This window comes from Nylanderia fulva, unplaced genomic scaffold, assembly GCF_048542155.1.
Source record: "Nylanderia fulva isolate GAGA-0341 unplaced genomic scaffold, ASM4854215v1 Scaffold18, whole genome shotgun sequence".
NCBI classification, from domain to species: domain Eukaryota; kingdom Metazoa; phylum Arthropoda; class Insecta; order Hymenoptera; family Formicidae; genus Nylanderia; species Nylanderia fulva.
This window is the reverse complement of record NW_028190055.1, coordinates 4,291,746-4,305,970: the sequence shown is the minus strand read 5'-3', so window position 1 is coordinate 4,305,970 and position 14,225 is coordinate 4,291,746. Positions and strand designations below refer to the sequence as shown.

The 14,225-nt window shown below is 33.2% G+C and overlaps 2 protein-coding genes and 1 pseudogene across 2 annotated transcripts in view; all 3 read left to right on the top strand.

Moving 5' to 3' along the window:
- tow (target of wingless) overlaps positions 1-14,225 on the top strand; it is a 55,542-nt gene that overhangs the window by 3,853 nt on the left and 37,464 nt on the right. The window contains exon 2 of the mRNA XM_029308585.2: positions 221-2,023. Within this exon, the coding sequence (XP_029164418.1) occupies positions 1,933-2,023 (91 nt within the window). The 5' untranslated portion in view covers positions 221-1,932. The remainder of the gene's footprint in view (positions 1-220; positions 2,024-14,225) is intronic.
- On the top strand, positions 7,292-9,550 carry LOC114935680 (raf homolog serine/threonine-protein kinase Raf pseudogene; annotated as a pseudogene).
- Positions 11,260-13,431, top strand: LOC114935679 (uncharacterized). Its single transcript, XM_029308581.2, has one exon. It carries the CDS (start codon positions 11,547-11,549, stop codon positions 13,284-13,286), a length of 1,740 nt encoding a protein of 579 aa, XP_029164414.1. The 5' UTR covers positions 11,260-11,546; the 3' UTR covers positions 13,287-13,431.

The window sequence follows — 14,225 nt, the reverse complement described above, 5'->3', positions numbered from 1 at the left end:
GATTCTCGCACGTTCTCCCGAAGAGAAAAGGAGTTGCTTTTCTCTTTTCCGTTTCGCAAACGGTGGAGCTCGCTTTTCAATTTCCCTGGCAGCTGTTGCCCGCGTGTTCAACTGTGACAGTATGTGTGTGCATGTGTGCATGTGTACGTTACTATCGTTACTTGCGGCTTGGCTCCAGTCAGATCGATGAGATAACCCGGCTATCTATTTTCCTTTGCAGCGCCGAATCCGATAGTCGGGTCTGACTATTGCCGGACCGGGAAAAGTTCATCCGGACGAGGATCAAGCCGGTGCGATTTCGTCCGGATCATCGGGGATCCCGAGGCTGCTCTCCTTCACTCCACATCGTCGCCACCTACGTCGCCGTGGACGATTTATCTTCCGACGACTTCCGACAGGATCGTAAACTTTCGCAGAAGGGAAACGCTTGTCGGGAAATCCGGCGAGCCTTAATGATAATAGCGACCGTTATATCCGCCGTAGGGTTTCATCGACGAAGAATCTAGACGCGCGCTGGAAACTAATCGCTTCTGACCGGAGACGCTCTTCTTCGAGGTGTCCCTTAAATTGCAAAAGATAAATGGAGGAATTCCCGCGAATTATCGATCTCGAGCGCACAGGCTTCCCGTAAAGGCTGATTTAACGCGCGCGTGTCCCTGAAGGCAGCCCAAGATTTATTCTCGGCTACGTTATCACCAGCCGTGCGACGAGACGAATGCGCAGGAAATCGGAGAGAGAGAATGCTCGGCTGGTCGCCCTGGACATGGGATAGGTGATGATGATATCTCACTGGTGACGATGGGGCGATAAATCGAGCTCGGTAAAAATCACAAGATGGATTGGACACCTCGGATCAGGTAGCCAGGAAACGACAAAGACAGTCGTGCGGCCAGCAATCAAACGTTAAAGGGGAATCATCTTTAATAAAGGCTACATACGTTCCGCGAATCCATATCCGCTAAACTCTCCGGTCGGATCCTCCGTAAGACTGTCTCTTATTCTCCGGAACAAGTCGTTCTTTTTTTTTATTCCTTTCTCTCCTTCTCTTTCGATTTCTTTTCCTTACATGAGAAAAGATTGACTCGACTCTCTTTCTTGCGATCTTTAAGACTGTCCTATATTATTCACTCCCTGCCGTTTGTGCCACCTGTCGCCATTTATCGCGAGTAAAGACTGAAAGCTTACGTTAGGTTCGGTTCATCGGGAAATTCGCGTGGCCGACCTTTGGTCTCTCTATACTCTATCCTTCTCCTACCTTCTCCTCGAAGAAGCGATCGTTGGAGAAATTATTGTCAAAGTTCAAAAGGAATCGTTCAATAGCGCTTTCTCGTAATCGATCAATCTCGTTTTGGAAGACGCTTAGACTGATGAAAATACGAAGACTGATTTGCTATATTTGCCCCGCGAATTAATTCATCCGAACGATCGAAAATCGAACAACCAAACGGATCACACATATCTTTACGTATATACATATCCTACAAGATCCTCTCAATCCGATTAGCCCGTATAGAATCACGCGAATTTATCGGAGACTATAATCGTATGTCCCTCGCGAAACGGATTATATGCGTTCTGATGTAGGGCATGTGATATATACAGATACATGTACAGACATATGGCATATGATATATACAGATACAGAAAAGGACATGCATATGTGTGCGTGTGAATGAAGAAGATTCCGGATGTTGCCTAATGTACACGAGGGAAGTGGCGTATAGCGGAAGTCGCTCGGTGAACGGTGAACGTATAAATTGGGACGCATCGATTTTCTCTCAGGATCAACGACGACGATGACGCGAATGACGCCGGACGAGCAGTCGCGATAAAGTGATCGATCCGTGATATATTATACGGACGCGTGATATTTTGGTGACGCGAAGTGTGAGATCAGTGTTACCGCTGCGCATGAGGACGTAAGGGTGCAGGATGGGTTGTGGACAGAGCAAAATCGGCAGTATCTATCCGAAGAACAAGAAGAACAAAAGCAACAGCGCGAAGAAGAACGGCGACTCCATTCGTGAGTACAGAGACATATTTTTTACAGTTTAAAATTTATACAAATCAGATATTTATTCTTCGGTGAATTTTTATGTAATAATGATCTACTTTAAACTTATTGATACTGCTATCTTAATATTTCGCAAAATTATCAAGTATTGTCTAATGTAATTTTTTTCGATCATAATTTTAATATTTGATAATTAATTTCAAAAATTTTTAATATGCTAAAATTTGATAAATATATGTTTTTTGTCGATATTATTTTCAAAATTTGACTAAGATTGATTAAGACGAAATTATATTAGAAGATTATATATAACTGCAAAGTTCGATGAAATCATACTTATAATAATTCGGATATCTCATTATCGGACGGTGATGTATTAAATAGGAAAAATTTTAGTCGGAAAATAGAATGCCATTATGATTTGGAAGTTCATTAAAATTTCAACTCTTTAGAGTGCAATTCGAAGCTCCTATATAATTCCGTCCACCGTGGAATATCTATCTAACGGAATCCTTTGAAGCGCTTTATACTCCCACGTTCGCTTTGCGTACTTATACGTTTCCATGTAACAAAAGACCATGCATAGTTATTTCATTTTGTTCTCTCAGGCAAAATTTTGCTCTAATGCAAAAAATTAATTATTCCATATCTATACTCTCATTTTTATTAATATATCCACTGATGTAAGTATATATATTTATTTATTTCCTTTAAAATTAATATTTCTGTGCGTTTAAATTAATCTCTATCATTTTATATGAAATATGTAAATTTAAAAGAGATTCAGATTTTATTCTCTCTCTCTCTCTTTCTTTCGACATATTGGAGTTTTTAATAGTTCCCAGTTTTTTTTAAGACGCTGAGAACGTGATATGTCTTTTAGGGAAAAATAAATTACATTTGTATTAAATAATTCGTGCGGAATGTTAAAGCTTTAAAGAATGACAAATAATATAGGTATCATATGTTTTGAACATATGTTTGACTCTCAAACAAGCAATCGATAAATTAAAATTACCTGTCAAAAAGACATTATATAATTACAGTCGCGTATTGGTTTACACTTCATCAATTATCATAATATCATTAGCTCGAATATATAAACATGTCACAAGGTGACAAAATCTTCAAAAAAGGAAAGGAAAACTTAATCTTCAACATAAGTTAATGATTGTTCGGTTATAAACGAAGCGCCATTGATAAGCCTAGTATTAAACTAAATTAACTCCACGAGATTTAAATATAGGTCGGCATTTTAGCTTATGTTAGTAGAATTTTATCGCGTGTTAATGTACACGTACGCACGCGTGTCCTCGATCGATTGTAACGCGTTGACGTACTTGAGGTAGATTAGGGGCTGGGTCAAGCGATGGGCGTGTTACCTTTTGACATCAAATTGACATTTGGGGTAGGTGCAGCAGTGATTAATTGCCCAACAATCAATGTCTCTCTCTCGCGCCCTCTCTTTCTAATGAAGTTATATTTTTTCTAAGAGAGCAAAGATGATACATGTACAGATATATATAAAGCAATGTAATTATACAATATTTTCCTTCGAAAATATAAGATGTACATATTTCCAAAAAAATTTCAGTGATTTTATATAATTATAAATTTACTAGTGATTATCTACATTCTTTTTATTAATTTTAAACAATGCATTCTATGTTAAATTAAAGACATTTAAATATTTTAATCTTTATTTGATACATAAAATAATGTTTCTTTGTTTATCAAAGTCAGTCTAACAATATCTTTTAATAATAACATATGCTACACATGTGTGCACGTGATTCCATTTTCATTTTACAGCACGTAAACTTTCTTTGTTTAATTCGCGTTATATGTCGCTAAAAATAATTTAATTCTCTGGAAAGTCGTGATAGATTTTCATAGATTTTCTCATACAGCATGTTTGTCAAAAGTTCATGATTTTTTTTTTATTAAGGATTAATCTTGTTTCAATTTCTATCTTTTGATATTAGTCGAATCTTGAAATCTAAAAAAGTTGACGGATAAAAATTATAAAAAATACAGTAACGTTTAAAATAAATTTTTTATTGTGGAAATACAATGACTATTTTTGTAAAATTCAATTGCATTTGCAATTTAAAATCCATGAAAAACATGAGTCGTAATTTATCCTAAAAAATATCGATTCAATTTTTTTGTGTTAAAAGATATTTTCAAACTAACATATGTATAATATATATAAAGAGAGAAAGCCAGAGAGCACATTTACTTGGTCATAAAATCGTCTAATTTATTACAGATCTAGATATATTTTTCTCTTTTGTACTCTTAAACAGCCGCGTGTAAATTTCGAAGAAACTGAAGAAATTTCATCATTTTTTAAAAATCCTTATATTCGATATACTATGTGCATATAGCGATGTAGATGCTACATTGTTCCCATATTATCGAAGTATATCAAAAGTAGAAATAACAGATTATGGACTGATAAGAACATAGGAGTTCTCGTTCGTCGCAGTATCGTCGCGTTGATATCATTTGACTTGTGCATCGTCAGCGCGTCCTGAGTCGTGAAATAATCCGATGCCATTCGCCGTAACTCGAGATAGTGACAATTACAGTGGCGGATTTAGGTGCAGGTATACTTGGTATGCATATTATAGTCTTCTTTTCTTTAAAAATTTGCAAGTCAGAAATATTTTTTATTCCATATACATATATATATATATACATATATGTGTATGTGTGTGTGTATGAAATTTATTGATAAATCTATTTTTGATCTATATACTTTATTTAATACAAATATCATTTAATATAAAATAAAAGATTCTATACGTAAGTATATATATATATATATATATATATATAAAATTAAACGATTAAATAATATTTATTATATTAAATGACTTGATAAATGTGTAGTGTGAAAGAATGTTCTTAAGAGATCACATTTATATTGTTAAAGAAATAATAATATAGGTTGTATTTTATTTTTACACATTTAAATGATTTATCTTTGCTTAGAAACGTGTCAAAAAAAGACTAAATTTTTTAACAAATAAATCCATATAATTTGAATCGTAAAACAAGAAATAATATATTGAACATATATTAGTATTTAACTGAAATATATATTTTGTTAGATTTATTATGTTATATTTAATTTGAAAAAATTTTTATGTTCAACTAACAAAATAATATTTTGTTGAAAGGTTTAATCAAGTTTAACAAAATTTTTTCAATGTATTTTGAGCTTTGCTATTACTTAATATGTAATTTTGCATTTTTATCTTTTGCGATAAATAACGCGGTGTAACATTTGCATCGTTTGTTATTCGTACAACTATGCAATGTATGTATATGTACATAAGATTGATGATGACATTGAAAAGTCCTGAATCCCGCAATGTTTATACTTCAATAGGTACATCACTGATGATAACGCGGAGAAACTTATCGCATGATGCGTAGAAATCTTTATTGCAGCATTACGTGCTCTCCGCGTTCCCCTTTAAGCCTGATAAATTTGTTTGCGTAATTATTCGTTCGCGTGTTTACAAAATCACGTAGAAGCGATCGGCGCCGACGAACATGCGGCGAAGAAAACATATTCGCACCATTATTTCGGAAGCGCATCTTTTCGGTGCAACCAGTTGCATTCTGAGACACTTGTGTGCAGCGATGCGATTTCTCGAGACGGGAGACGTGTCTAAGAGGGATAACAAAATGATCGAGTTAATTATCCGGAGAAGAGTCAGTCAGCCAATATATCGCGTTTGTGAAAATATAATTAAAAAGAGATTATAAATACAGGAAACATTTGGATAACAACGGGTCAATATAATCGGGAAAAATTAATTGAACGTGATATTTCTATAATTTTATATTATACATACTGAACAATAATTCATATCAATGACAAAACTCTTAATAATTATATACATGATTTAAAAAAATATATATCCTGTTGTTTTATTTATGCGATTTTTTTAATAATTAAAATATATATACGAGATATTTGTAATAGAGGTAGTAATATATAATTTTATTAACATGTTTTGTGTAAACAGAAACATGCATATATATATGTATATTTATATATACATTGTTACGCGCATTATATACATTTAATATCGGGATTTAATATCTGAGCAAATGAAAGCTAAACAGGCATATGTCCTTTAATCGCATACCGGAACGTGACTAGTTGTTTGCCGGCTACGAGCTATAAATATACATTGCGATAATATACTGATATTCGTATATCTTTAAAATGTTTTCGCTTACGTATATTCTCTGAGAGTCTTTTTTTGACCCATATTGCGTACTCTCTTTAGCATTTTCTTATCTCTCGTTTCTTTAATAAAAGACAAGTCTAAAAAAAATGACAAAGATTAATTAACTTGTCGATTTATTTCCTATTTTCGAGTCCCAATAAATACATATTTGTTTGTAAGATTTTATTAACATTTTTAGATAAATAGCATGTACAGCCACTTAAACACTATATGACACTCATATTATCATCAGAACTGTTTATATGATAAGCGTTGTTTTCATTTAAATGTTCGCTGTGCATCGTAAACATGCGTGAACTTAGTTATGTAATGTTTATATATTTTAGAAAACAGAGGAGAAAATGTAAGTATTTAGCAACAGCTACATAATATTAATTTATTTTTACTACGATGTAATATGTAAATAATATACTTACATATTTCAAAAAAACAGAAGTGTGATATTTTTTAAAAGAATATTATTAACATTATTAAATCATATATATTAAAATTAATTAATGAAAGGGTCGTATAAATTAACAAAATTAAAAAAAAGGTAAATATTGTAGGCCAACTAAACGAGCAAAATTAAATAAGATCTAAACATTTATTAATAATTAAATTCTCATTCCGTTAGAGAAACAATATACAGCGTAAACGTTTCGACTGCACTACAGTCTTCTTCAGTACATAAAAATCAAATATTAAAATACAAAGTTAAATATTAAAATACAAAGTTAACGATTCTTCACTGATGAACAATGGTTGAGTAAGACGATTGGTCTGAGATTCCAAGTTTTGCGACATTTAATCATGATTATCGTTTTAACAAGTTCTTCTTCTCTAAATTTCAAGTGTGTGTTGCGAAGTCTAAATAACAAAATGATTTGAAGTACCAAATTGGTACGTCATTCTCTTCTTCTTCCAATTGATTCCTTCCTTCCAATCGATTGATCCATTCTTTTACTGGTCGACTGGTTAACTGGTTAACAAGCTTCAATGTCCATCTTTAATACTTGGCAGATAGACGTTTATCGTGCTCGTGGACGCAGAGATAAAACTGTTTCCCGTCATCGATGCCTTTCTCGCGTAGCGATTTAGAGTGTGCATCTTCGTGTGACACATCACCAAGTTTCGAATATTCGTTGTGACCAAAGAAAACAATATCGTGCTGATTTTTCTACGTCGTCTCGTGTGCGACATAGATCATTGAAGCGACGATACTATTATATGTATACGTGCACGAGATCTAAGATCGGCTGAAACGGTTAAAAAAAAACCTATCTCGAAAACATAATCTCGGTTCAAGAACAATATTTTTCCGCAGAGTGAATTTGCTCGTTGGTAACATGCCTAAAAAATTTTTTCCGAAAAAACAAATGAAAAAAATTTCTGAACAAGTGAAAAAAGTTTATCAAAATGACATCAAGAACAAGCTTAATTTATATAAGAAACTCGATATCAAGAAAAAGAAGTATTATGAAAGGAAAGTTATTCAACAAATTGAGAAATTAAGGAAAATTAGGATTCGCATCTTCATTGCATATTCATCGAGCAAGCATCCATGTTTCTTGAGCCAACAAGACCGATCTAAATCAGCACCTAATATAGTTGAGCCAGAGCCAGAAAAAATTCCTAGTAATTCCGAGTACTTACAACATCGGGAATTGATGAAGAAATTGTACAAGTTCGATTCTATCTCGGCAAAGAAACTTAAAGACTTTATGATACAAGGATCTTCAGCAATGTTTCTATATCGGAAAAAGACAACGATGCAACGAGAGGTCCGAGAAAGTTGATAAAATTTGATAATGTACTGACGGTGCGTCTATTTAATACGCAAAGTGTGCAAATGCAAGAGGGGCTCTCCTTGAAAGATGCACTGGTCGAAGCCATGAAACATTGAGAACTTACCACTGAGAGGTGCGCAATCTATGTTATGAGCACGGATGGGTCCACGTATTCTATATCAAGATATCATTCGATATCTTGGGATATAGACATCTCATCGTTGAAATGTGACAAAATATTAGTGGAGATTTTGGATAAGTTCTCCATTTCCGCTTGTAACGATTTGGAATGTAATATCTGTAAGAAAGTTCATTCTACGTTTTCTTTTAAACGTCCCCGTCTCCGTATACGTTCGTTTGGTATACGACCAAGATCAAAATCAGTGGACGAATCTTCAAAGATTGTCCTAGAGCCAACGAAGCCTGAGTGTTGGAAACTTCCAACGGATCGTATTCGAGTAGGGCCACGCATCGGATCAGGATCATTTGGATCTGTATACAAGGGTAGTTACTTCGGACTTGTTGCAATAAAAATATTCAAAGTTAAAATTAATACGTTAACATGGGTACAATTACAAGTATTTAAAAATGAGTTGGACATTTTAATGAATGTTCGACATCCAAATGTTTTGCTGTTTACGGGTTATACGACAAAACCATTTGCAATTATTACAGAATGGTGCGAAGGCTCATCTTTGTATAAACATTTGTACGTATTTGAGACCAAGTTTAAATTACCGACATTGATAAAAATTGCGAAACAGACTACACAAGGCATGGGCTATTTGCACGAAAAGAACATCATTCATCGAGACTTGAAGAGCAATAATATATTCCTGCACGACGATCTCACCGTTAAAATTGGCGATTTTGGTCTAGCAACGGTCAAAACTCAATGGAGTTGTGGACAATCTTACCAGCCGATTGGTTCCACTTTATGGATGGCACCAGAGGTGATCAAGATGCAAGAAAAACAACCATATAGTTTCAAGTCTGACGTTTACGCGTTTGGTATAGTGCTGTTTGAGTTACTAGCTGGTGAACTACCATATTCGCATGTAAACAATAAAGATCAGATACTGTTTATGGTAGGAAGCGGCCGTTTACGTCCCGATTTAAACAAATTGCGATCTGATACGCCGAAGGCACTGAAGAGACTCACGGAGGACTGCATTAAATTTTCGCGAAACGAGCGACCAATATTTCGTCAAATTCTAGACAGTTTAGAGAGTATTCTTTGTGATTTACCGAAGATAATAAGATCGAAGTCCGAATCAGATTTCAATAGAACACATGTGCAGCCTGATTTTCTACGTACTTGTACTACTTCAAAAACTTTAGCGAATTTTTAATTTGGAGCAATTTTATTTTTCTGTTTTGAATATATAAATATTTCGACTGACATGTTATCTGATGCATTTTGCACGAAGGAATTATTTAAAATATCGATTATAAAACGACGTGAGCTTTATTCTATGAACTAATTACTTAATTCTTTCACACTACACATTTTTCGTAAATGTTTATTTAATTTGGAATGTGATAATGTTCTCTTTAATATATAAGTCAAGAAAAATAAGCTTTATATTTTAAATATATCATATATGTATATTTTATTGCGAAAATGTATTTAAAATACATGAATGATCGTATTTAACAAAATAAACACTTATTTTTGTAAAAATATTTTTTTTAAATAACAGCTGCATATATATATACCAGCAGACACATAGAAAGATAATATAATCATAAAATGACTATGTGAAACGAGTTTATACGTGTGTGTGAATATAGGTATTCGTGTAAAACAAAATCAAGAAAGTGATACAAAATAATTGCAGTTTTTAAAAAACTATTTCATAAAACGACAGCCTGCAAAACTCAAATGTCGTGTTACAATTCTTACAATTTAATTTAATTTTACAATTTTTTATATACAATTTACATAAATATTATATTGTATATGTACAGGCACATGTCAATATAAATACATATAATTCTCACACAGATAAACGATTAAAAATGCCTTATTACTATTATAATTTAATGTAATTTTACATTATTTTATTAGGATTGCACAAAATCAATAGATCGCATCTACATTGACATGTGCCTGTACATATACAATATAATATTTATGTAAATTGTATATAAAAAATTGTAAAATTAAATTAAATTGTAAGAATTGTAACACGACATTTGAGTTTTGCAGGCTGTCGTTTTATGAAATAGTTTTTTAAAAACTGCAATTATTTTGTATCACTTTCTTGATTTTGTTTTACACGAATACCTATATTCACACACACGTATAAACTCGTTTCACATAGTCATTTTATGATTATATTATCTTTCTGCAGTTTAATTCTTGTGCTCGATTATAATAAAATATTTAGTATTTCTTATATATCTTTAAGAACCTGTAGTATTTTTATACATATATCGATATCGATGCAGGGTTTGCTTTCTATACTGCTTTGTACACATAAATATACATATATAACAATGTATAGATTTCCATTTCAGAAAAATAGTTATGTTTAGTTACATACACACATATACATATATCTATATATAATATGTATTTTATATATATACTCAAACTGCATTAAATAAATCTGCTAAATTGTTAGAGATATTAATTTTTGAGGTGGAGAGAGTCTTTTTAATACGCTATAACATTTATATTTTATTAAAGAATTTTTACGATTAAACGTTTCAAGTAATAATAATATTAAAAATATGAAAGAGGAATCATCATCTTTCGACTTTAATCGAATAAGCTATATCTCTTCTACTCATCTGCAAGCTATATCCCTTTTCGCCGTCCTTTTTGCGTAAATGCAGCGACACAATGGATGCATCCCTTGCATCGCCAATGCATACGATACGCTCCTCGTGAGCGCATCCTCCGGTATCTTACTCATGCCATCCCGACTGAGTAAACAAGACGAATCTCTTAAGGTACTCGGGAACGATATTATCGTGCTCGATAGTAGAACGCAGACTCGCAAATCGTATAAAGTTCGTATCAAATTTACTCATTGATAATTGAAAATTCTTCGAATTTGATTAACGAGAGTAAAGTGAGATAAAAATCCTTCCTTCCAATTGGTTAAAAACTGGCTAGTCTTCAATCTCAATCTTCAATGTTAGGCTGATAAGCGTTTATCGTGCTCGTGGACGTAGATATATAAAACTGTTTCCCGTCATCGATGCCTTTCTCGCGTAGCGATTTGGAGTGTGCATCTTCGTGTGACATGCACATCACCAAGTTTCGAATATTCGTTGTGACCAAATAAAACAATATCGTGCTGATTTTTCTACGTCGTCTCGTGTGCGACATATATCATTGCAGCGACGATACTATTATATGTATACGTGCGCGAGATCCAAGATCGGCTGAAACGGTTAAAAAAAAACCTATCTCGAAAACATAATCTTGGTTCGAGAACAATATTTTTCCGCAGAGTGAATTTGTCCGTTGGTAACATGCCTAGAAAAATTTTAAGAAAAATTTTTCCGAAAAAACAAATGAAAAAAATTTCTGAACAAGTGAAAAAAGTTTATCAAAATGACATCAAGAACAAGCTTGATTTATGTAAGAAACTTGATATCAAGAAAACGAAGTATTATGAAAGGAAAGTTATTCAACAAATTGAGAAATTAAGGAAAATTAGGATTCGCATCTTCATTGCATCTTCATCGAGCAAGCATCAACGTTCCTTGAGCCAACAAGACCGATCTAAATCAGTACCTAATATAGTTGAGCCAGAGCCAGAAAAAATTCCTAGTAATTCCGAGTACTTACAACATCGGGAATTGATGAATCAATTGTACAAGTTCGATTCTATCTCGGCAAAGAAACTTAAGGACTTTAATGATACAAGGATCTTCAGCAATGTTTCTATATCGGAAAAAGACAACGATGCAACGAGAGGTCCGAGAAAGTTGATAAAATTTGATAATGTACTGACGGTGTGTCTATTTAATACGCAAAGTGTGCAAATGCAAGAGGGGCTCTCCTTGAAAGATGCACTGGCCGAAGCCATGAAACATCGAGAACTTACCATTGAGAGGTGCGCAGTCTATGTTATGAGCACGGATGGGTCCACGTATTCGATATCTTGGGATGTAGACATCTCATCGTTGAAATGTGACAAAATATTAGTGGAGATTTTGGATAAGTTCTCCATTTCCGCTTGTAACGATTTGGAACGTAATATATGCAAGAAAGTTCATTCTACGTCTTCTTTTAAACGTCCCCGTCTCCGTATACGTTCGTTTGGTATACGACCAAGATCAAAATCAGTGGACGAATCTTCAAAGATTGTCCTAGAGCCAACGGAGCCTGAGTGTTGGAAACTTTCAACGGATCTTATTCTAGTAGGACCACGCATCGGATCAGGATCATTTGGATTTGTATACAAGGGTAGTTACTTCGGACTTGTTGCAATAAAAATATTCAAAGTTAAAGTTAATACGTTAACATGGGAACAATTACAAGTATTTAAAAATGAGTTGGATATTTTAATGAATGTTCGACATCCAAATGTTTTGCTGTTTACGGGTTATACGACAAAACCATTTGCAATTATTACAGAATGGTGCGAAGGCTCATCTTTGTATAAACATTTGCACGTATTTGAGACCAAGTTTAAATTACAGATATTGATAAATATTGCGAACCAGACTTCGCAAGGCATGGGCTATTTGCACGAAAAGAACATCATTCATCGAGACTTGAAGAGCAACAATATATTCCTGCACGACAATCTCACCGTTAAAATTGGCGATTTTGGTTTGTCAACGGTCAAAACTCAATGGAGTTATGGACAATCTTACCAGCCGACTGGTTCTATTTTTTGGAAGGCACCAGAGGTGATCAAGATGCAAGAAAAAAAACCATATAGTTTCAAGTCTGACGTTTACGCGTTTGGTATAGTGCTGTTTGAGTTACTAGCTGGTGAACTACCATATTCGCATATAAACAATAAAGAGCAGATATTCTATATGGTAGGAAGCGGCTGTTTACGTCCCGATTTAAACAAATTGCGTTCTGATACGCCGAAAGAACTCAAGCAACTCACGGAGAATTGCATTAAATTATTGCGGGATGAGCGACCAACATTTCCGCAAATTATGTATAGTTTAGAGAATATTCTTTTTGTCAGTGAAATGCGTTCTTTTCTACGTCCTTCTATTTCTTTTCAATCTTTGACGAATTTTTAATTTGGAGCAATTTTATTTTTCTGTTTTGAATATATAATTATTTCAGTTAACATGTTAATCTAATGCATTTTGCACGGAGGAATTATTTAAAATATCGAATATAAAACAATATAAGCTTTACTTATTCTATGAACTAATTCTTTCACACTACACATTCATTGTATTGTAAATGTATATTCAATTTAGAATGTGATAATGTTCTCTTTGATTTAAGTCAAGAAAAATAAGCTTTATATTTAAAATATATCATACATGTATATTTTATTGCGAAAATATATTTAAAATACATGAATGATCGTATTTAACAAAATAAACACTTATTTTTGTAAAAATATTTTTCTAAAATAACAGCTGCATATATATATTTATCATATATAGATTTCCATTTCAGAAAAAAAGTTATGTTTAGTAATATACATACACATGCACACACATATACATATATCTATATATAATATGTATTTTATATATATACTTAAACTACATTATAAATAAATTTGTTAAATTGCTAGAGATATTAATTTTTGAAGTGGCCAGAGACTCTTGTCAATATGCTATAAAATTTATATTTTATTAAACAAATCTGTAGGACACTCTTAATTATTTTACGATTAAATAACATTTCCAAATATAATAATATTAAAAATATGAAGAAAGATCATTTGTCTTTCGACCTTACTAAGGGAATAATGCAGGGCATATTCCTTTTCGCTATCCTTTTGCGCGAATCATTCCTCAGGACACCTTTAATTAATCATATCTTATGATTAATTCCATTTCAAGTAGAACAATATTAAAATAGTAAAAGGGGTGATTGTCTTTCGATCTTATTAAGGGAATAATGCAGGTCGTATATTTCTTTTCGTCCTCCTTGCACCGTAAGTGCACCGTGACACAATGGACTAGGCGCAGCCCTTTGCTTCTCGACGCGCAACGCTG